This window comes from Bos javanicus, chromosome 7 (assembly GCF_032452875.1).
Source record: "Bos javanicus breed banteng chromosome 7, ARS-OSU_banteng_1.0, whole genome shotgun sequence".
Classification (NCBI taxonomy): domain Eukaryota; kingdom Metazoa; phylum Chordata; class Mammalia; order Artiodactyla; family Bovidae; genus Bos; species Bos javanicus.
The window spans coordinates 43,792,953-43,817,075 of record NC_083874.1 but is presented as its reverse complement, the minus strand read 5'-3'; the positions used below and the strand labels follow the sequence as shown (position 1 = coordinate 43,817,075).

Here is a 24,123-nt window from a genome sequence, read left to right as displayed (position 1 = left end):
CCAGGATCTGGGATCTGCGGTCTGAGGTACAGGATCTAGAACCTGGGGTCCAGTGTCTGAGGTAACAGATCTATAACCCGGAGTTAGGGGTCTGAAGTACAGGATCTAGAACCCGGGGTTGGGGATCTGAGGTAACAGATCTAGAACCCGAGGTCCAGCGTCTGAGGTAACAGATTTAGAACCTGGGGTTGGGGGTCTGAGGTACAAGATTTAGAGTCTGGGGTCGGGGTCCCAGGACTGAAGTACGAGATCTAGCACGTGGGGGGGTCCCACGTCTGAGGTCGGGTCTCTGGGGTCTAGGCCCAGGGTCTGAGGTACGAAGTCTCCATGGGCCTCTGCTCGCCCCCGCCCCGCCCCTCCCTCTCCCTCTCCCTCTCCCTCTCCCTCTCCCTCTCCCTCTCCCTCTCCATCTCCCTCTCCGGCTCCCCTCCTCTCCCCTCCGTCCCCCATCTCCTCGCTCCTCCCCTCTCCTCCCGCCCCTCCCCCGCCAGGCCCGCCCCGCCGGGCGCCGCACCGACAAGATGGCGGCGGGTGGGAGCGGCGGGCGCGCGTCGTGCCCGCCGGGGGTCGGCCCGGGCGCGGGGGGCGGCCCCGGGCCCAGCGCCAACACCGCCCCGGCCCCCGGCAACGCGGCCGCCGCCGCCGCCGCCCCGGCCCCCGCTGTCCCCGGGCCGCCCCCGCCGGTGTCGGTGTCGGGGCCGGGCGCGCAGGCCGCGGCGGGCGGGGAGCGGGCGGCCGAGGAGCAGGGGGCGGCGGCGCTGCTCCGCGAGCCCGTCTACAACTGGCAGGCCACCAAGCCCACGGTGAAGGAGCGCTTCGCCTTCCTCTTCAACAACGAGGTGCTCTGCGACGTGCACTTCCTGGTGGGCAAGGGGCTCGGCGCGCAGCGCATCCCGGCGCACAGGTGGGCCGCCGTCCGGGACCGCCGCCCGACCCGGGACCGGGTTAGCACCGAGGCCCGCCCCCCGGGACTCCGTCATCCCCCAAGACGCCGCCGCTTCCCGGGACCCGGTCATCCCCAGGACTGGACCCCTACCCCCACCCCCTCCCCAGGATTCAGTCATTCCTGGGATCCCGCTCCCCGCCTCCCCTCAGGAAAACCGCCAGCCCCGGGGCCCCAGCACCCGCCATTCCTGGATCCCCTGCTGTCCTGGGGGCCTGCCCTTCCCCACCGCCCCCGGGCCCCAGCACCCGTAAGGCCCTGTGACCCTGCCAGGCCTCCGTCCAGCCCGGACTTCCAGATACTAGCCATGGTCCGCTCCTGCGACCCCTGCCCCTCCACCCTCATTGGAGTCTCCTGGCTCTATGATCCCTGACCCTGCACTCATGCCCGAAATCTCCCAGGTCCGCACACCTCTTTCACTTGCTGCATCTCTGTGACCCTTCAACCCCTGCCAGGCTGGCCAGCGTGGCCAGCCGTAGGACCGCCAGAGACCCCATCTCCTTCCGCCTCTTCCATCTCCTTCCCCTCCTCCACTGGGGCCTCACGGGCCCCAGTGATCTTCTCCCCTGAGTGCCCCCTCCTTCTGGGGCTGGGATCCCCCAGAGCCCCGCTAGACTCCCACCTCGTGAACCCCAGACCCTCATAACCCCCGTTCCCTGACACCGTACATCCCAGGTCTCCGCTTGAATGGGGTTTTCCTTGGTGCAGGCCCACACCTCTGCCAGGCTCAGGGGTGCAGCCTCCAGGCTCAGGGGTGCAGCCTCCAGATTCCTAGGTGGGGCGGGGCTGTATCAGAGACCACCCTGCCCACTGCTTGCTGGGGGATGCTGGGAGGGTTCTGTTGGGGAAGGGGGCTGGGGGTTCTTGCAACTCTGCCTGGAGAGTCCCCAGCCCGCTGTGAGGGTTGTCTTCACCATTCAGATGTCTGGCTTTTACTTGGCCTGTGTTTTTGAGATTCTTCTCTCTAGCCCTTTCTTGGTTATTTATGTGCAACTGGGACTAGATTCCTGCCCGAGGGAGCTTCCAGGCCGGTGAGGGGGTCCCCAAGACCTCCTGGGGCTTGTCCCTGCCCTAACCCTCTCCCCTCCCCTGCGAACTCCCCGTAGGGGGCTGGTTGCCTTGTGACCCAGGAGCCCCCAGCCTCCATCATGCCTTTCTTGTTTCATATTCCTGCTCTGTGGATCCTCTTGATGGAAGGTTCTAGTTCCTTTTCTTTTCAGCCTTTGGGTTGTTATTTCATGTGCATTGTGAAATGTTACCTACCGCGAACAGGTGCATAAGTGACCCTGGGCTCTCCTGGGCCTCAGTTTCCCTCCACCCCTATGACCTGGGACCAACCATTAGACACTTCCTTCCTGGGGCCACTGGGAGGGTGGACCCTGTGACCAACCAACCCTGGGACTAACCAGGTCCTATCACAGTGCCCGGGCTCATCCTCCACACAGGCTGGCCTCACAGGCTGGTGGGGATGTAACCCGGTGCTCCAGGAAACACTGGAGCATTGCTGCTGGAGCACAGACAGGAGTAGGGAGAATTCCTCACAGCCTGTGCCCAGCTCCAGGCTGACCTCACCCCCGCCTCCCTCTCGGATGGGCTGCATTAAGGGACTGGCTTGTAAGGAGCAGATTGAAACCCCACCTTGGGGAAACCCAGCAGATGCCCCCTTAACCATGTGGCTAAGTTGATGGTCCTGGGGGTGTCAACACCCCCAGCAGGAAAGAGTCCTCCCCCTGGTGTGCTCCACCTCCAGCCCTGAGTCCCAGTGTCGTGGGTTGATGGTGGCCCCCAAGTTGTGTCCAAGTCCCAAGGCCCAGAACCCATGAACAGGACCTTATTGGGAAAAGGGTCTTTGCAGATGTGATTAAGAGTTTCAAGAAGAGATCATCCTGGATAATCTGAACGGCACTAAATCCAAGTGTTAAGTGTCCATGTGAGAGACGTGGAGAAGAGGGACCAGACAGAGACTGGAGGGACGTGGCCACAAGCCACAGTCTGCCCGGGGCCCCCAGAAGCTGAGAAGGGCAGAACCTTGCAGGGAGCACGGCCCTGATCTTGCACCTGCAGCCTCCAGAACATGAGATTCTCTCATCACCCAATTTGCAGTAATTTGTTAGAGAAGTTCCAGGAACCAGTCCACCCGGAGAAAATAACCAGATAAACCCAGTGGGGCGTGCCTCAGGACCAAGACACCGGAGGGTCCCCAGGACAGTCCTGGGAGGAGCCCGAGGACACAAGTAAATGCCACGTGGGATCCAGAAACAGTGCCTGGGGTGGGAAGGGTGTTAGTGCAGAGCTGGTGACTGCTGAACCGGACCTGAGCTTACTTCACAAAGCAGACTGAGGGCAGGGCTCGTGCTAACTTCCAGAAAGGCTGTGGGGCCTGCAGCCACCATTTCCCAGGATCCAGGCTTGTGGTGATTTCGGGCTGGGGCTCAGAATGGCGTGGACTCTGGGTGAAGGGCGACCTGGTGCATGGGGCGCAGGAGGGCCTGGCATATGTAATGGCAGAGGGGCCAGCTCTGGCCAGGGCAAGCTCAGGCCTTGTTCAGAGTCTGCCTCCCACCCCCATCCCCTCTCCACTGTACTACTTTTTCATCGCTCTTTTTCCTTCTAACTTTCTCTGTGATGGCTGTCCTTGGCTTGCTGTGAGCAGTGTCTTGCTGCTCTCCCTCCTGCCAAGCCCAGGAAAATGCCTGGCACACTGGGTGCTTAGGAAATGCATCAGTCCAATGTCTATACTCACAGGGCTCCCTCTGAGGAAGCACTGAGCATCTTCAGGGTAGCACTGTACAATTTGATTGCCCCACGTTAATATCTAAAATACCTTTATTCACATATCACTGGAGACTTAGCAGCGCAGAGATGTCCCCAAAGTACAGCAATCTCTGTGTGTGCTTAGCTAAATAGCACGTTTTTTAGTGACTGTGGCTTTATGGTGGATATGACAACTGCTGTGGCTGTTCTTCCCAGTTTTGCTCAAGACTTTTTGTGAAGACTTTTTCAGCTCGTCTCACACATTTAGCTGTTTCAGGATCAGTTACCCATCTGTCCATCCCTTCCTCCTGTCCATCCCTTGCTCAATCAGCAGTCTCTGAAACGGTGCTAACAAAAGACATCTCTTTCCCTGGAATTTACCTTCTAGCACAGTACCAGCAAATTTTTGTAAAGAGCCAGACAATAAGTAGTCTCAGTAGGCCACATGGTCTGTGTCCCAACTGCTTAATTCTGCTGTAGCAGTATGAACACAGCAAAGACAGAAATGAATGTGCATGGCTGTGTGCCAATAAAACTTTATTTACAAAAACAACTGGTGGGCTGGATTGGGTCCAAGAGCTGTATTTGACCAGTCCCTGGCTCAGTGGTTCCCTATAATCTTTTTTTTTTTTTTTTCCCTATAATCTTTAGAATCAGTTTGTCAAATGCTAAAGAAATAACTGGAGGGGTTTGTCTTAGCAAAGATACCAGGTTGGGAGAGCTGACAGTTCAGAATACAAAGTATGGGCACATGTTGTCTCTCCATTTATGTATGGTGCTTTTGTGTTTCCGTAGGGAAGTTTTGTAGTTTTGGGTGTTTTTTTTTGGCCACACTGCCGGATTTTGGGATTTAGTTTCCTCTCTGGGGATTGAACCCAGGCCCCCTCAACAGTGAGAGTATGGAGTCCTAACTACTGGACGACCAGGGAATGCCCAGTTTTATAGTTTCTTCACATAGCTCTTGTGTGCAAGAGCTATGGCACCCCACTCCAGTACTCTAGCCTGGAAAATCCATGGACGAAGGAGCCTGGAAGGCTGCAGTCCACGGGGTTGCTAAGAGTCGGACACGACTGAGCGACTTCACTTTCACTTTTCACTTTCATGCATTGGAGAAGGAAATGGCAACCCACTCCAGTGTTCTTGCCTGGAGAATCCCAGGGATGGGGGAGTCTGGTGGGCTGCTGTCTATGGGGACGCACAGAGTCGGGACACGACTGAAGCAACTAAGCAGCACATAGCTTGTAAACATTTATTGCTAGGTGTTGTTTTTGTTGTTGTTGTTTTTTCTGTTGTGAGTAATTTCTCCGTTACATATTTCCTAGCTGGTTCTTGCTGGGAAGCTGTGGGGCCTTGCACATTTATTTTTATCCACTAGAATGATTTCTTTCTGAATCCTCTTTGGTGTTAATAGCTGTTCCATTGATTCCATGGTCCAGTGCTGTCCAGTAGACTTTTCTGTGACAATGGGAATGTTCTAGATCTGTCCTCTCCAGTCCTAGCCTCTAGTCACACATGGCTACTGAGCACTTGAAATGTGGCCCTCACAACTGAGGAACCAAATCTTTTGTTTTCTCAGCTACACCACATGGCTCGAAGCATCTTAGTTCCCTGACCAGTGATTGAACCTTTGACCTCAGCAGTGAAAGCATAGAGTCCTAACCACTGGCCTGCCAGAGAATTCCCAAACTGAATCTTTTTTTTTTTTTTTTAATCTATTTATTCTTGGCTGCCCTGGGTCTTTTGCTGTGTGGGCTTTTCTCTAGTTGCAGCGGGCGGGGCCTACGCTCTAGTTGCCGTGTGCGGGCTTCTCATTGCAGTGGCTTCTCCCGTTGTGGAACACAGGCTCTAGTTTTGCCATTTGTAGAAATCGCATATAATTAAAATGACAGAATGTGTAGGTTTTGATCTGGCTTCTTTCATTCAGTGTCTTATTTGTGAGATCTATCCACATCCTTGAATGGACAGCTCATTTCTTTTTATTGCCAAAGTAATTCATCTTACTGCTGAATCCCATTGCATGGATGGACCACACTTTGTCCATTCACCAGTCATATGGGTTATACGGGCATACAGGTTAAACAGGTTATTTCTAGCTTCTAGCTTTTCATTATAAGGAATAATACTGCTATGAACATTCAACATTTGTGCAGAAATCTGCATATGGAAGTACTACTGTTCCTTTTCTCTTGGGTAAATACCTAAGGGTCAAATGTTGGAACCGCAAAGTAACACTTACATGTGACATTTTAAGAAACCGCCAAACTGGTTTCCAAAGTGGCTTCCCCATTCCCCACCCGCCATGATGCCCAAGGACTCAGTAATGTCTTTGGCCTCATAGGTGAATTGGAAAATGTTCCCTCCTCCTCTGCTTTCTAGAAGAATATGCAGAGGGTTGGTGTTAATTTCTTCTGGGAATGGGCTTTTCCTTGTGGGGAGATTTTTTCTTTTTCTTTTTTTGCTGCACTGTGGAGCTTGTGGGATCTTAGTTCCCTAGCCAGTGATCGAACCTGTGTCCCCTACAGTGGAAGCTCAGAGTCTTAACCGCTGGACCACCAGGAATTCCCTGTGGAAAGATAGTGTGTTTTAATTGGTTGTGTTGGGTCTTCATTGCTGCATGAGGGCTTTCTCCAGTTGTGGTGAGCAGGGGCTGTTCTTCATTGCGGTGTGTGGGCCTCTCGCTACAGTGGCTTCTCATTGCAGAGCACAGGCTCTAGGCACGTGGGCTCAGTAGTTGCAGTGCATGGTCTTTAGTTGCCCCACGGCATGTGGAATCTTTCTAGATCAGAGATTGAACCCATGTCCCCTGCACTGACAGGCAGATTCTTATCCACTGTACTACCAAGGAAGTCCCAGATTTTTAGTGACTAGTTCACTTGTTATTTATTTGTTTAGATTTCTCTGTCTTCAGTGAGTGTTGGCAGTTTGTCTTTACAGGAAGTCATCCATTTCCTCTAAGTTGTCTTTGTTGACATAAAGTTGTTTCAAAGTTCTTTTACCATTGGTCTTAGTGATATTCCGTTTTCATTTCTGATTTTGGTAACTTGTGTCTTTTTGCTTGATCAGTCTAGCTAAAATTCTAGCAGTGGTTTAAATTTTTTTTTTCCCCTCAAAGAATGACCTTTTGGTTTCATTGATTTATCTCTATTTTCCCATTCCCAGTTTCATTAACTCCTGCTCCCACTTTACTGTCTTCTTTGTTCTTTGGGCTTGATTTGCTGTTTTCTAGATTCCTGGGATGGAAGATTGCCTTGCTGATTTTATTTTTTATAAATTTTTGATCACTCTGTGTGTGTCTTGTGGGATCTTCATTCCCTGACCAGGGATAGAACCTGGACCCCGGCAGTGAAAGTGCCAAGTCCTAACCACTGGATTCCCAGTTAATTCCCAGAAGCTTAGGTTGCTGATTTTAGATCTTTATTTAATGGATACATAATGTTTACCCCAAGCAGTGTTTTAGCTGCATTCCTTATAGTCTGATGTGCCCTGTGCATTTTTGTTCCGGTCAAGATCTTTTCTCATTCGCCTTGTGTTCCTTCCTTGACCCATGGGTTACTTAGAAGTGTTGTTTCATTTCCAAATGTTTGGGAATTTCTCAGAGGTCTTTCTGTTATTGGTGTATAATTTAATTCCTCTGTTTGGAGAATAAGCTTTGACTTCTTTCAGTGCCTGTAAGTATATTTGTTTGACCTTGTACTTGGTCTGTCCTGGAGAATATTCCTAGAGCGTGCCTTCTGCCATCACTGGGCTGAGGGTTTTGTTTGGGGAGTTTAAGAAATCCCCAAAAGAAATTTATTTGGCTGTGTCAGGTCTTGTTTGCAGCATGCGGAATCTCTAGTTGTGGCGTGCAAGCTCTGTAGTTGTAACATGGGGGCTCAGTTTCCCCATGGCCTGTGGGATCCTAGTTCCCTGACCAGGGATCCAAACTGAGTTCCCTACACTGGAAGGTGGATTCTTAACCCCTGGACCACTGGGGAAACCCCTGGGCTGAGGGTTTCGTAAAGGTATGTTGGTGGCGTTGTTCAGTCTGGCTGTTTGTCAGTTGTGAAGAGTGAGGTGTTGAAACCTCCGGTGGAAACTGTTGGATTGTCTCTTCCGCCTCTTTATGCTTAGTTTCTCTTTGTGTGGTTTGGGACTCAGTTGTGTGTTTGTTTGCGCTGTTACCTATTCCTGTGTACTGACCCTCTGTTCGTAGGAAATGTCCATTTTCCAGTAACATTCCCTGTCTTCACATCTGTCTTGTCTGCTGTCAGGGCAACCACTCCAGCTCACTGGTGCTTTCTGTCTGCAGGGTATGTCTTCCCTCATCTTTCTCCTTTCACCCCCTTCGTGTGTTTAATGTAAAACTTCGGAGCCTGTGCTATCCATCTGTCCCATCTCTGGTGACGTGAGCCTTGGCCGCAGGGCAGGTTTCTCCACTGGGATGTCCCTGCCATCCCCTCGTCATCACCCTTCCCTCCTGAGGGGTGCTTTGTGTAGACATCCCCTTTCCCCTCCTCCTTTGCCCGCTGTTGGAGTATATGTGGATGGTGGTTCTAGCTGGAAAGAGTTGTTTACTCTGGCATCTGCCATATGGTGATTTCCTATTTCCATAACTCCTTCTCCATTTGTTAACTGGGATTCTGAAAGGAAAAACTGTCCCTTCCCCCTTGCTCACATACCTCCTCCATTATATATTTATTTCATCATGGACTCACAGTTGTTTATCTTTTGGGTCACTGTCCGGTATGAGCGTTACTGTCCCAGATTTGGCCACTGGAAGTCCTTACAGTTAGCTCAATTCCTTTTAACATTGGTGTGTCATGTCGGGAGAATGTCTTTACTTTTTGGCCCCACAGGATACCAAGCTCATCTCATCCTTCCCCTCCCTCAGCCCAGGAATCAACCATTTCTCCATTTAGTGGAAAATGGTATTTAGAAACCAAGATACAGGTGCTGGGTGTGCTCACTGCTGCTGGGGTATTGTTGTTAAGAGACCTTCTTAGCAGATAGAGCGAGGAAATATACCAACACACAACCTCTATTTCTGTGTCTCTGTCTCCATCTGTCCATCTAGTCTGTCCATCCATCCATCCATTCACCCACCTAAAAGCCAGGAGATCAACTTGAGTCCCTCTGACTCTGGCTCAGCCTTGGAGAGTTCATCCCAGCCTCCCTTCCCCTCACCTGTAACTCTCTTCTCCAGTTCTCAGAACCTGGCTTTCATTCTGCACATGTCTGCTTAGTGGCACAACATGTGTAGTTTCAGAGCTGCTTTTCCTCTCCTGTGAAAAATACTTTTTCTGCATAAAGCACAGTATTTGTATGCAGTTCTTTTGGCCTTTAACCTGTTTCCCAAAGCTGCTTAGCTGGTCTTTCTTCCCTGTCCCTTCAGGGTAGTGTGTCATTCTTTCTTTCTTTTTAATTTTTAAGTTGTAAAATACACATACCATAAAATTCACCCTTTTAACCATTTTTAAGTGCACAGCTTGGTGGCACTAAGCATATTCATGTTGTTTGCAACCATCCCACCAAAACTCTGTCCCCATGGAACACTGACTCCCCATCGCCTTCCCCAGCCCCTGGCCCCACCATCTTCTCCCTGTCTCTTGTGGATCTGACTCCTTTAGGGACCTGTGAGTTGAACCAAACTCTGTGTTCTTCTGTGTCTGGCTTCTCTCACTGAGCATCATGTTCTCAACGTCTGTTCGTGTTGTAACATGAGTCCAAATCTCCTTCTTAAGGTAACTAACACCCCTTGTATGGACAGACCACTTTGTATGGATGACGTGCTCACTGCTCGTCTGTCATCTCTTGATGGACACTGGGTCGCTTCCATCTTCAGGAGTCTGTGGATCATGACATGCTGAATACTCATGCACAGGTTTTGTGCGGATGTGTGCGTTCACTTCTCTCAGGCACATACCCTGGGAGTGGCACTGCCGGGTTGACAGGAACTTCATGTTTCGCCCCCTGGTGAACCACTGGCCTGTCTACCACAGCTACACACCTCATGACCCCCGCCCCTGTCACCCTGCTTGAGGACTCTGATTTCTCCACATCCTCAGCAGTTCTCGTCATTGTCTAGGTTTTTTATTCTAGCTGGTGGTCCAAGGGGTAAGGTCATGTCTCATGGTGGGTTTTTTTGTAACTGATGCTTTTGCTTTGATACTGCATTTCCATCATACTTTCTCATTAATTTTTATCTTGCAGAGGCTTTTGACTCTTATCACTGTAAGTGCATGCGTGCGTGCTCAGTTGTGTCCGACTCTTTGCGACTCTGGACTGTAATGCACCAGGCTCCTCTGTCCATGGAATTTTCCAGGCAAGAATACTGGAGTGGCTCATGGTGGTTTTTTTTTTTTTTTTTAATTTATTTGGCTGCATCGTATCTTAGTTGCAGCACTCAGGATCTTCATTGCCTCATGTGAGATCTTTGCTTGTGTCGCATGGAATTCTAGTTATGGTGCATGGGCTCACTAGTTGTGGCACGTGGGCTTAGTTGCCTGGGGCGTTCAGTTCAGTTCAGTTCAGTTGCTCAGTCGGGTCCGACTCTTTGCCACCCCATGAACTGTACACACCAGGCTTCCCTGACCATCACCAGCTCCCGGAGCTTGCTCAAACTCAGGTCTGTCGAGTCACTGATGCCATCCAACCATCTCATCCCTTCTCCTGCCTTCAACCTTTCCCAGCATCAGGATCTTTTCAGATGAGTCCTTTCTTCGCATCAGGTGGCCAAAGTATTGGAGCTTCAGCTTCAGCATCAGTCCTTCCAATGAATATTCAGGACTGATTTCCTTTAGGATTGACCGGTTTGATCTCCTTGTTGTCCAAGGGACTCTCAAGAGTCTTCTCCACTACCACAGTTCAGAAGCATAAATTCCTAAGCACTAAGCTTTCTTAATGGTGTAACTCTCACATCTATACATGACTGCTGGAAAAAACCATAGTTTTGACTAGATGGGCTTTTGTCGGCAAACTAATGTCTCTGCTTTTCAGTATGCTATCTAGGTTTGTCATAGGTTTTCTTACAAGGAACAAGCATCTTTTAATTTCATGGCTGCAGTCACCGTCATCTGCAGTGATTTTGGAGCCCCTCAAAATAAAACATGTCACTCTTCTATTGTTTCCCCATCTATTTGCCATAAAGTGATGGGACTAGATGCCATGATCTTTGTTTTTTGACTGTTGAGTTTTAAAGCCAGCTTTTTCACTGTGTTCTTTCACCTTCATCAAGAGGCTCTTTTTAGTTTCTCTTCACTTTCTGCCATAAAGGTGGTGTCATCTGCATATCTGAGGTTATTGCTATTTCTTCTGGCAATCTTGATTCCAGCTTGTGCTTCGTCTAGCGTGGCATTTCACATGATGTACTCTGCATATAAGTTAAATAAGCAAGGTGACAATATACAACCTTGACATACTCCTTTCAATTTGGAACCAGTCTGTTGTTCATGTCCGGTTTGAAGTGTTGCTTCTTGGCCTGCATACAGATTTCTCAGGAGGCAGGTATGGTGGTCGCTATTCCCATCTCTTTAAGAATTTTCCACAGTTTGTTGTGATCCACACAGTCAAAGGCTTTAGTGTAGTCAATGAAGCAGATGTTTTTCTGTAATTCTCTTGCTTTTTCTATGATCCAAAGGATGTTGGCAATTTGATTCCTGGTTCCTCTGCCTTTTCTAAATCCAGCTTCAACGTCTGGAAGTTCTTGGCTCACATAGTGTTGAAGCCTCGCTTGGAGAATTTTGAGCATTACTTTACTAGCGTGTGAGATGAGTGCAATTGTGTGGTAAACACTCTTTGGCATTGCCTTTCTTTGGGAGTCCTGTGGCCACTGCTGAGGTTTCCAAAGTTGCTGGCCTATTGAGTGCAGCACTTTCACAGCATCATCTTTTAGGATTTGAAATAGCTCAGCTGGAATTCTATCACCTCCACTAGCTTTGTTCGTAGTGATGCTTCCTAAGGCCCACTTGACTTCATACTCCAGGATGTCTGGCTCTAGGTGAGTGATCACACATCGTGGTTATCTGGATCATTAAGATCTTTTTTGTATAGTTCTTCTGTGTATTCTTGCCACCTCTTCTTAATATCTTCTGCTTCTGTTAGGTCCATACTGTTTCTGTCCTTTTTTGTGCCCGTCTTTGCATGAAATGTTCCCTTGGTATCTCTAATTTTCTTGAGGAGATCTCGGGTCTTCCCCATTCTGTTGTTTTCCTCTATTTCTTTGCATTGATCACTGAGGAAGGCTTCCTTACCTCCTTGCTATTCTTTGGAACTCTGCATTTGGATGGATATATCTTTCCTTTTCTCCTTTGTCTTTTACTTCTCTTCTTTTCTCAGCTATTTGTAAGGCCTCCTCAGGTAACCATTTTGCCTTTTTGCATTTCTTCTTCTTGGGGATGGTTTTGATCACCACCTCCTGTACAATGTCATGAACCTCCATCCATAGTTCTTTAGACACTCTATCAGATCTAATCCCTTGAATCTATTTGTCACTTCCACTGTATAATCGTAAGGGATTTGATTTAGGTTATACCTGAATGGTCTATGGTTTTCCCTACTTTCTTCAATTTAAGTCTGAATCTTCCAATAAGGAGTTCAGGATCTGAGCCACAGTCAGCTCCTAGCCTTGTTTTTGTTACTGTTTAGAGCTTCTCCATGTGGGATGAATCAAACCTGCGTCCCCTGCATTGGTGGGTGGATCCTTAACCAATGGACTGCCAGGGAAGTCCACTCATAGTGGTTTTGATTTGCCATATTCATCATCATGGTTTTGAGGATGGACGGAGAGGTGGGGATAGGAGACTCCTGGCAGGAGGCCAGTGAGGGGCCTGGTGGGCAGGGCTGCAGGTGGAGATGATCAGACTCCCCTGGACCCAGTTGCTCTTCCAGGCCTGAAGTTTGTCACTTTGTCCACCGGGAACACTGAGGACATGTATACCCCACCATCCTGGGCCCTGCACAGACACACCAGGCCCGGCTGGTCTGCCTTTTATGTCCTGCCAATGAATCGTCAGGGATGGTTTTCCCCATAGGAGATCAAGATGCTCTGTTGTATCGAGGAGAAAGGAGGAACAGGAAAGCATTGCATATATGGATTGTGTGTGGGGCTGAGGACCCAGATGCCATGATGAATGAGTGGGGCTCCAAGGACACAACAGGGCTGGCAGCTGAACAGGGCATAGGCATCCTGGGGTGGCCAGATGGTGGGGCAAACCACATCAGTTATCCTCTCTTGGAACCCAGAAGTCTACTATGGGGTATGGCAGGGCTGTGCTCCCTCCAGAGGCTCCTCCAGCTTCTGGGGTCCCAGGCATCCTTGGCTCTTCAGTCTCTGCCTCCCTCATCATGTGGCCTCTCCTTGGTGTCTTATTATAAGCCATTGCGTCAGGGCCCAGCCTGGATGAGGGTAGCCTGGGCTTAGCGAGTAACATCCACAAAGACCCTGTTTCCAGACGAGGTCCCATCCTGACATTCCAGGGGGATGTGACTTTGGGGACACTCCTTTCATCCACTGCATTTAGCTTCTCACCTGGCTCCCATCTCTGTCCTGGCCTTTGGAGTGCTGTTAAGCCCTGGGCAGGACTGGGGGCCAGACCAGTGCCTGGCAGAGCTGGGAGCACACATCCACGATGGAGGAGTGGGTAGGAGCAGGGGTGGACGGGCTTCTTTCAGGGAGTGAGGGATGCCTGGGTGGGGTTTTCTGGGCGCTGTGGGGAGTGTCACTGGGCAGAGAGAAGCCGGGGAGTGGGCTGTCACTGCTGAATCCAGAGATTTTGCAAGGGGGTGGGTGCTCGGAGCCCTGCATGGGTCACAGTAGGACCCAGGGAGCAGGTGTGATGCAGGCATGGTGGCTTGCAATCCAGAGAATAGGGCTTTGCAGGGGGCTGTCCTCTTTGGGGGAGGCTGTCATGGGGCAGGCCTGGGGACCGTGAGTACACAACTGGTGGAACCCTGAGGCCCCCGAGGCCACTCACATCCTAACGCTCCCTTGGCCTCGACACCCTTCCCCACAGACTCAGCACGGTCCTAATGTTCTCTCCAGGCCTTCCCTGGCAGCCTGACCCTGGGGGATGTGTGTAGAGCAGTGGAGTGAGTGAGTGAATAAATGAGTGAGGGAGTGAATGAGTGGTTGAGCAATGGTTGAACAAGTGAATAAATGAATGAGTGAGAGAATGAGGGAGTGACGTGGTTGAGAGAATGAGGGAGCAAGTGGTTGAATGAATCAGTGAGTGAACGAGTGAGTGAATAAACGATGAGTGAGTGAATGAATGATGGAGGGAGTGAACGAGTTGGGGGGTGCCTGAGCTGCCTGTGGCGTGTGGAACTGGCAGAAAGCTGTCGTCCATGCAGCCCCAGGGAGATGGTTTTGCATCTGTGCCCTCTCACTGTTGATCCACAGGAGCTAACTTCTCAGTCCTCAGGGCCTGCCTTCCAGAAGCATCTAGGGCAGGATGCTCTGGGCAGGGTGTTACTACTGCAGGGATGCTCGCCATCCACATCCCAGGGCCTCAAGAGACCCCAGGCTTGGGCAGTTGGGGACTGGTGGGTCTCACAGAGGGTAACCAGGTCTTCTCTGACTCCCTAGGTTCGTGCTGGCTGTGGGCAGCGCTGTCTTCGATGCCATGTTCAACGGGGGAATGGCCACCACGTCCACCGAGATCGAGCTGCCCGATGTGGAGCCGGCTGCCTTCCTGGCGCTACTCAAGTAAGACCTTCCAGGTCCTTCCCACCCAGGGGTAGGACAGACATACCTGATGGTTAATTAATAGAGCCCTGGGGACATTGCCTCCAGAGTCCCAGAAGCGACTCCCTTGAGATTTTTAGAACTCAACTTCTCAGTGAGGGGTGGACTCTGGACATCCCCCACCATTTTCATATTTTGCATTTTTTGTGTCAAAATATATTTCACATACTGTTCAACTCACCCTTGAAAGTGTACAGTGTACTATTAGTGGCATTTAGTTTTTCCACAGAGCACGCAGCCACCACCTCTTAATTCCAGAACAGTCCATCCCCAGAACCGCACCCTCCCCAGCCCCTGACAACCAGGAACCCACCCTCTGTGTCTGTGGATCGGCCTGTTCTGGACGTTTCCCACCAGTGGACTCACACCCTGCGTGTCCTGTGTCCGCTTCTCTCACTGAGCATCGTGGTTTCAGGTTCACCCGCGTGTTGGTGAATCTCCCAGTTTTCATTCCTTGTACTCAAAGAGTTTTTAAAGAAATAGCCTAACGTAAGGATTTTTAATTCAACATATATTTTTTCTTTCCGAGTTTCAATTTTTTTTCTCAAGGACTTCAAAACAAATCTAGTGATTTGGGGTAGAGGTGCTACACACAGACTGCAGGAAGCCGAGGAGGCAGCACCCCCAAGGAGGCAGCACCCCCGTGGAGGCCGGCGAGCTCTGTGGACCACACGTGTAGCCTGCAGGCTATCCTACATGGTCAAACAGCTTTTTAAACGTGGAGTTTCCTTTTTTGCCTTTTTTGTTGTTGGCCTCAGGACATGGGGGACCTTAGGAGTTCCCTGACCGGGGATCAAACCTGGGCCCTCAGCAGTAGAAATGCAGAATCCTAACCTCTGGCTGGCCAGAGAAGTTCTTTTCCCTTCTGATTATAAAAATGGCATTGATTCACACAAAGAGAGAGGGAGGGAGAGAAAGAGAAAAGAAAAAGTGGAAGAAAATGGAGTGGACCTGCCCCGCTCTGAGCACCATGGACAAGGCCTTGCCTGGCCGGTCCCATTCATATCCAGTCCCATCTGTGTTGTGCGCTCCCAGCCGCCTGCCCCAACCGTGTCATCTTCTCCCCTCTGGTATCCACAGTTACCCTCGGATGTAAACCAGTTCCTGTTAGCTCCATCTAACCACACTGAATTCTGCAGGCTGACCACAAACAACACTTGGTGGAGTAATCTCACTTCTGTCTCTAGGCAGCTTTTCAGACCAGGGTCCACAGGCTGCCTGCGAGAGAGGGCAGGGGGTGCTGCTTCCACTGCTGCCTGCTGATCCTGCAGAAGCGGCCTGGAAGAATCTGTAAACTGTAGGCAGGGCTGAGTGCCAAGAAAAACTTATTTACAAACCAGGTGGTAAAATTACAGTGAGCTGTCACTTCACACCCACCAGGATGGCTATTATCAATATTAAACAAACAAGTTGTCTCGAGGACATGGAGAAATGGGGGCCATGATGCACTTCTGGGGGAATGTGAAATGGGGCAGCCACTGTGGAAACAGTCGGAAGATCCTCACAATCTAAACATAGAGTCACCATATGCTCAGGCAATCCTACTCTGGGTACAGATCCAAAAGAAGGGGATGCAGGGGCTTGAAGAAAGATTTGCACACCCACGTTCACAGCAGCGTGATTCACAACAGCCAGAAGGTGGAAACACCCCAGCTGTCATGAACAGATGAGGGATGAAGAAGGTGTGATCCATCCACATGCTGGAGTATTACTTGGCCTTCAAAAGGATTCTGACACTTGCTCCAACATAGATGGACCTTGAGGACATGATGAAATAAGCCAGATGCAAAAGGACAGGTACCGTCTGATTCCACTAACAGGAGGTCCTAGAGGAGTCAGATCCAGAGACAGAAAGTGGATGGTGGGGCCAGGAGCTGGCGGAGGGGTGGGGAGTCAGTGTTTCGTGGGGACAGAATTCCAGTTTGGGAAGCTGAGAAAGTTCTGGAGATGGATAGTGGGAATGAATGCACAATGAAACGAATGTAACTAATGCTACTGATGGTCAAAATGGTAAATTTTATGTACATATTACCATAATTTTTAAAAATTAGAATGTCTATTTTTTAAAAAGACAAAAAAAAGTGATAGATTGCAGTTGGCCAAACCCTCCCTTTAGTCTAAGCTTGGTGAGACATGGGGTGAAAGGCTGTTCTGTCTCGTCTCCATCTCTGTGTCTGTCTTTCTCTGTATATGTTTGCTGTTTCTCTTTCTGTCCCTGGGTTTTGATGACCACGGCTGTTCCCCTGAGAGGGTGGACACTACCTCCGTTGTATGTGAGGGGCTCACCTATCTGCTCCCACATGTCCTGGTCTGTTCCAAGGTCCCCCTCAGCACTGCTGACATTGATGGCCATTCTGTCCCTGACCCCGCCAGATCCCTGCTGCTTCTGTGTAGGCTTCCAGTGCGTTCTGGGGGTGCTGAGTGCCAGGAGAGGGGGCACCTTCCAGGAACTTGCTCTTTGGGCTGTTCCAGTGGGTTGGGCTTCCACCCTTGCTCCCTTGTACTCCCGCTCTGTGCCTGTGGATGACACTCAGGTGGTTTCCTGTGCATTGTGCTGCTGTGAACACACATCATTTCTCCTGCATACCCAGGGCCGCCCTGAGGTGCTTCCACCAGACGGGCCAAGGGCTGCTTTCTCAACTCTCTCCCTGTGGTTTTGTAATCGACCCCACTTCTGACCCACACAAAGAGTTGGCCTGAGGACAGGTGGTCACCTCGGCCACCATATCTGCAATTCCAGCTGGCACTTCTGGTCCCATCAGTGGTTGAGCTTGAGCTGGCTGTGGCTGGGCCAGAGGGTTGTTCAGAGGGTTATGGCCCCAGGGCAAATCCCATGCTGCCCACAGAGGAGTTAGAGGCTGCCTGCTGTGTAGATACGTTCCGTGGGTATCATGTGCGTAGTTTAGCTCCGCTCCTTTTTCCTGGTAACTGCTTTTGAGGGGTCAAGTCCACAGGTCAGAGGGCAACTGGTGCTGGTTTGGATGGTTCCTTGGGCCGGTCTGGAGGGTGAGGGCAGGGAGGCTGTCCTCACACCCGCCTCTGCCCCTAGGTTTCTCTACTCAGATGAAGTTCAGATCGGGCCTGAGACGGTCATGACCACGCTGTATACTGCCAAGAAGTACGCAGTGCCTGCTCTTGAGGCCCACTGTGTGGAGTTCCTGAAAAAGAACCTGCGGGCTGACAATGCGTTCATGCTGCTGACGCAGGTGCAGGGCTGGGATGCAGGGGGCAGGGCAAGGATGTGGGGGAGGGGAAGGCGTGGGACCTGCTGGGGCATAGGTGCGGAGTCTGGACAGCGATATAGGTGGGTGAGGATGCCGCCGCTGGGGCAGGAGAGGTCGGGTTGGTGCATTTGACTTTTAGGTGTCTGCTAAATCTTGTGGAAGGGTAAGTTCCTCCCTCACTGTACCCTGCACCCTGCGGGTGAGTTTCCCTGGTTACTCTTGCGCTCCTGTGGACGTTTTGGTGCCCTTGTGCAGGGCTCAGGTGTGGGGAGAAAGGTATTCCATTACTAAGTTAGAGGGGCACGTCTGAGGCTGTCTGGTCCCACTGACTGTGGCGGGGCTGGACCACTGAGAGGCCGGCTGGGATAGGGCAGCACCCAAGTGTAGTTGTGGCTCTATGACCCCTCGCTGCCATGGTGTCTGGGCCCCGGCGCATCTGCTGAGTTGCTCTCGAGTGCTAGAGCCTGGGCTGTCATATGGGGACTGTTCCCAACCATTTCCTGAGAGCTGCAGCCACGTGGGGTGTCCTGGCCTCCTAGCCCAGCCCCAGGCAGAGCACAGTGCATAGGGGTGTGGGTTTGGGCTGCCCCACAGCTTCCCGGGCATCCCTGGGCCCCACCCTGTGCATGAGTTCTCATATTAGGGGCACATCTCTGCAGTGTCCTGTGGGTCCTTCTCTGCCCTCTCCCCAAGGCTCCTGCCTGACCTGGGGAGGACTGGGCCCACCTCCATCCTGAACCTCTCAGTATCCTGACTTTTGAGGTGCAAGCCTGCCCTTCCCCCGCCCCCATCCCCAGACAGTGGTTACTGTGAGTCTGGGACCCTGGAAGATGATAATCTCTGGGCTGCTGCTCGGCTCCCAGGACTTGAAATCCATGCCCAGTGTGGAGCCAGGGTTCATGTGACTGGGTGTTGACATGGCTCTTCTCTTACTGCCCTCCCACTCTCCAGGCAAGACTTTTTGATGAACCACAGCTTGCCAGCCTATGTCTGGAGAACATTGACAAGAACACGGCTGATGCCATCACAGCTGAGGGCTTCACGGACATCGACCTAGGTGAGGCACACTGGTCGCTGCCCAGGGGCCATCAGACCTCATCCCCGAGGTGGGGCCGCGCCCGCTGACAGCCCCTCCCTGCAGACACACTGGTGGCGGTGCTGGAGCGGGACACGCTGGGCATCCGAGAGGTGCGCCTGTTCACAGCCGTTGTCCGTTGGTCCGAGGCTGAATGTCAGCGGCAGCAGCTGCAGGTGACACCCGAGAACAAACGGAAGGTTCTGGGCAAGGCGCTGGCCCTCATCCGCTTCCCACTGATGACCATTGAGGAGTTCGCTGCAGGTAACAGGGGCACTGACAAGGAGTGTGACCCCGAGTGTGAGTCATGTGACCCTCAGCCTGGCCACAGTGGGTCAGGCGCCAGCTGTGTCCGTGTGAGAACAGGACTGGGCTTGAGACCCTGATGTTGGAATGACCCCCAGAGGCCAACCATCCTGAGTCCCCACATCTCAAGTGTCCACACACGTGTGTCTTGAGTGTTGCAGATCCCCAACAGGGGCTCATGTCCGGGGGATGGGCTGTGGTGTCCGGGTCTTCCATGAGCCTATGAAGGGCTGAGAGGTGTCTGGAGCCATGCTGCAGGGCTCAGGTTGGGACTCAGGCCTAGGCAGGGTTGGCCCTGGCCCTACCTCCTGCCCCATGGGGACCCTCCAATCCTTTGGGCCGTGTGGCAGTAGCTGCCAACTTGGCACCCTCCCCCAGGGAGGCTGGGCCTCCCCTTTGGGTCATTTTCGTGGCTGATGCCAACCCTGGTCCTGGAGCCACACTGGCCTGGGAGGTTCTGGGTGGAGCTCTAGCCCACAGCAGGTGCACCACGTCCTGTCTCCCAGGTCATGCTGCTCCTATTCCCGCTCTGGTTCAGGGTCTCCAGATTGAACAGCGACAGCAAACAGATCATTTTCCAGTGTGTCTGCCATGCAGTGGTGGGGAGGCACTTCTTCTATGGGTCAGCTCTCTATGATCAGAATCTGACTTGACCAGGTGACCTGTTTTATCTGGCAGTCCCTGGTGGCACAGCAGAACTTGGGTACAGCCTCAGAGGCCGTCTCCGGTACTCTGGGGCTCACTTATCCATCAAATACTTAGCACTTCCTCGTACCAGACCCTGGCAGCACCACAGTGACGGGGCCGTCCTGGGTGCTGTGGGGTGTGGAGCAGCCTCCCTAGCCCCACTCCCTCCATGCCAAGAGCCCCGCTTGTCTTCTTTAAGATTTTAATTATTTGGCCGCGTTGTGTCTTAGTTGTGGGACGCAGGATCTTGCATTTCGGTGCATGGACTCTGGTTGTGGTGCACAGGCTCTAGGGTGCAGGCTTCAGTAGTTGCAGGACATAGGTTTTCTGGTTGTGGCACTGAGGCTTGGTTGCCCTGTGGCATGTGGGAACTTAGTTCCCCAACCAGGGATTCAACCAGAGTCCCCTGCATTGCACGGCGGGTTCTTAACCACTGGGCTGCTAGGGAAGTCCCACCCTTATCTTGATGATCACGGATATCACAAACATTGCCCAGTGTTCCCTGGGGAGCTGGGACCTCCAGGTGAGAGCCCTCAGCTATAGTGTTGAGCTGTCCCAACCTAAGATGCCTGTGTGAGCCTTGCAGGATTCCTCTTTCTCCAGCCCTGCTTGTCACCCTGAAATAGCTCTCCTCCTGGTCCCTCAGCCCACCTGGTTTCCAAAGCCCCCCAGGGTCTCAGGTCTCCTGGAAGTACCACCCTCCAGCCTTTCTTGGCCCCCTCGCCCCTCCTCCCATGAGGGTCCCCGGGCTGGAGCACCCGCCCCCCACACGCAAGCTCTTGGGGGTGTGTGCCAGACCTGGGCCTTGTCCTTCTGCTATGGGCGGGACCTCTGGGGCTTTGGCTGTTTGTCACTCAATTGTGTTTTGGAGAATTTTCCTGCCTCTTCTATTCCCCTTGAAAATATAGGAAAGTAGAGAGAAGGTTGGGAAAATGTCCCCCAAAGACTACCCTGGCTGTGTGCGTCAGGACTGAGGTCACAGGTGGTTTGCTTTCTGTTTTCTGTGTAGAGATTTAAAGAGCGGTTCCTGTCTGTGTTCAGTTTTGTATCTTATGTGCTCCACAGACATCTCTCCCCTGTTGCTGCAATATGCGTACATGGGGCTACCGGGTCTGTGAGCCAGGCCATGGCTGACCTGCCCCAGAAACGAGCTCAAAGCTGGTGAATGAGCGATTCCTGTAAAGGAGGGCAGTGCCATCTAGGCCTGTTGCAGGCACCTTGTCCTGCCACAGGTGGTGGGCAGGGCGGGTGTAATCCTCCCGCCCTGTGGCCCAGGAGACCCCAGCACACTGGTCTTCCCCACCAGAAGCTCCTCTGAGTTCTTGGGTTGCTGCATCTAGGCTCCCACCTCCAGAGTCTTCCCCAGCTCCAGGCCTGTCTTGGGGCCAGCACCCCCGCATCTGTAGGTGCCTGGGGTAGACAGGCAGGGGCATGAGCTCTGTGGACCCATGGTGTTCCCCTAGGTAGTCCCTGAGGAGGTCAGGAGACCCGAGTAGCTGAAAGGGGTTTTGCCCAGTTAGCTAGCACATTGGAGCATTGGCCCCATGTCAACCTGGGACCGCTCCCCAAACGCTCTTGGAAGGGCCATTTCCCCCTCACTAACACTCCCCCCCTGCCCCCCCGCCCAGGGGCTGCCTGGACCCATGACAGTTTGCAGAGAAAAGAGGCTGGGTCTTATGTCTTGCCTTCTGGTGTCTTTGTGCGCTCACGGTTTGCCCCATCCTTCCCAACTCCCTCCTGTGCCCACAGGGCCCGCGCAGTCGGGGATCCTGGTGGACCGTGAGGTGGTCAGCCTCTTCCTGCACTTCACCGTCAATCCCAAGCCACGTGTGGACTTCATTGATCGGCCACGCTGCTGCCTCCGCGGGAAGGAATGCAGCATCAACCGCTTCCAGCAGGTGGAGAGCCGCTGGGGCTACAGCGGCACGAGCGACCGCATCAGGTGGGCGGGGCAAGTCTCATGGGCAGGGCAAGTTGTGGGGCGGGGCCTAGTTGGGGCCTCCCCATGGGGAGGGGCAGGGCCTGGTTGGTGGAGGTCACTCAGCATCTCCTTCCTCCGATGCCCTCAGGTTCTCGGTCAACAAACGCATCTTTGTGGTCGGCTTCGGGCTCTACGGCTCTATCCATGGGCCCACAGATTACCAAGTGAACATCCAGGTCCTGCCCCTACCTCTGGGCCCTGTCCCTCCAGATCACCCCTTCCTCTTCTCGCCCCTTCTTCACATCCCACCCCTCTTCCGCTAGTCAAGGGGGGACCCAGGACCATGCCTCTCTACCCCCACCATTGGCCTCCTCCTTTCAGGTTAGCTTAGTCCTCACATCCAGGCTCCGTGGGGTCCTGTGGGTGGGCACCGGGTTGGGGGCACCGGGGTGAGCTGTGCCCGGCTCTGGCCCTTAGATCATCCACACGGACAGTAACACGGTTCTGGGCCAGAACGACACGGGCTTCAGCTGTGACGGCTCTGCCAGCACCTTCAGAGTCATGTTCAAGGAGCCGGTGGAGGTGCTGCCCAACGTCAACTACACGGCCTGTGCCACGCTCAAGGTGTGCCTGACCCCACCCCACCCAGGCCCCTGACCCCAGAAACCTACCCCAGGACCCCAACCCTGAACCTGACCCCCAGCCCAGACTCAGGGTCTCTGAGCCCCACCCAGGACCTCGCCTCCCAGTTTACTGCCCACCTCTAAGGATGTGAGAGGCTGAGAGGGCACAACCTTGTGTCCTCCTTTGGAGGCCTGCTGTGCACACTGGGTGGGCCCTGAGCTGTGTTCTTATGCAGCACATCCTTGCGGACCTGCTGGGTCCTCCCCACAGGGCCCAGACTCCCACTATGGCACCAAGGGCCTGCGCAAGGTGACCCACGAGTCGCCCACGACGGGGGCCAAGACCTGCTTCACCTTCTGCTATGCGGCCGGGAACAACAATGGCACATCGGTGGAGGACGGCCAGATTCCAGAAGTCATCTTCTACACCTAGGCCACTGGCCCGGCGCCCCCCAGCCCAGGCAGGCCGCCTGGCCCCACTGCTGTGCCTGCCGCCCACGCTGCTGCCCCCCACAGGGCCAGGAGGGCTCCTCTCTGCGTGCGGTGAGCTGGCTGCCTATTCCAAGGTGATGGAGGGGTGGGCAGGGCGGCAGAGACAATCCCCCTCAGGACTTGGGGGGCAGGGTCAGCCTAACCCCGCCCTGAGCAGAGGGTCCGCCCGCCCACCACCCCTGCAGCCCCACTCAGGGTTGGTGTAGGGTGTTGCCTCCTGTTTGTTTCAGCTGCACATGGCAATGCATCCTGAATTCCTGTTTCTCTGGTAGGAGAGCACGTGCGGGGCCGTAGCTGGCATGGGGGGCTTGTGTGCCTCTGCTCTGTTCACTGGGGAGGCTCAGGCCCCCCAACCTGCCCGAGAATGAGGGCTCAAGCCCTCCCAAGGTCCTGCAGGCCGGCTTCCTGCCAGGCCCAGGCCCTGCCCCTGGGCCCAGTAAAGGACCATCTGTGTCCAGCCTCCCTGGACGCCCCTCCCCGCCCCTGCAGCTGTGGACGCGGGCGGCAGACCGGGTCTGCCTGGGAGGGGCCATGTTGCGGGCCAGCCATGGTGGCCACGTCCCCACTGGCCCGCCTGCCCAACCTGTAGCCCCACTCCCAGCCCCCAGCAAGTACTCTGCCCAAGGTGCTGGAGGGTGCAGCCCCTACCCCACCCCCATGCTTCCATCTGGAGCCTGTGTCCTCCCCGAAGCCATGGAAGGTGTGTCTGCACACCACACCCCAAATGTTTTTGTTTTTTTTTTTTAAATAAAGGAAAGAAACGTATAATCCCTGAGACATGTGCTGCTTCCAGTGTGATGGGTTCCTGGCAGTGGAGCCAGACTTCTCACCTTCAGCGCATCCAGATCACATGGGGGCTTGCCCTGGGCTCCTTCTGGAGCAGCCAAGAGTGTCAGGAGCCCCCCCACCCCCACCCCCTGAACCAGGAATCTTGTTCGCAGGGATGCAACCCAGAGTGGCCGTGCTGGCTCTGCCCAGGGGGTGTCCTCCTGCTTCCACAACCCATCCTGGCCCCTCCTGTCCAGTGAGGACTCTTAGGGATGAACCGGACCCAGGACCAGGCTGGCTGCAGAGACTCTGAGCCCCTGAGCTCCAGCCCTTGGGCTCCTCGTCACTTCCTAAGACCTGCCACACTGTAGGCAGACCCCAAGTGAGGGGTCCATGGGGCAGGGGACCAGGCCTCCCACTGTAGCCCCCAGAGCAGCCTGTCCTGGGGCCACTACAGTTCAGGACAGAAGGACAAATGGTGTCAGCCTGGGGCACCCACAGGTTGTGGGCATGCCAGGAGTAAAGGCTGGGCAACAAGCCGGTGGGCTCATTAGAAGGGGTCCCAAGATGGCTGTGCCCCACTCCCAAGGCGTGTGGCTATTCAGGGTCA

The 24,123-nt window shown here is 53.4% G+C and overlaps 1 protein-coding gene across 1 annotated transcript; it reads left to right on the top strand.

Moving 5' to 3' along the window:
* The first annotated feature begins 506 nt into the window (after positions 1 to 506).
* BTBD2 (BTB domain containing 2) lies at positions 507 to 23,513 on the top strand. The gene is made up of 9 exons (XM_061423462.1): positions 507 to 904; positions 14,259 to 14,378; positions 17,467 to 17,623; positions 18,593 to 18,698; positions 18,783 to 18,980; positions 21,459 to 21,651; positions 21,779 to 21,866; positions 22,108 to 22,254; positions 22,525 to 23,513. Exons 1-9 carry the CDS (start codon positions 522 to 524, stop codon positions 22,684 to 22,686), a joined length of 1,554 nt encoding a protein of 517 aa, XP_061279446.1. The 5' UTR covers positions 507 to 521; the 3' UTR covers positions 22,687 to 23,513.
* Positions 23,514 to 24,123: the final 610 nt, after the last annotated feature.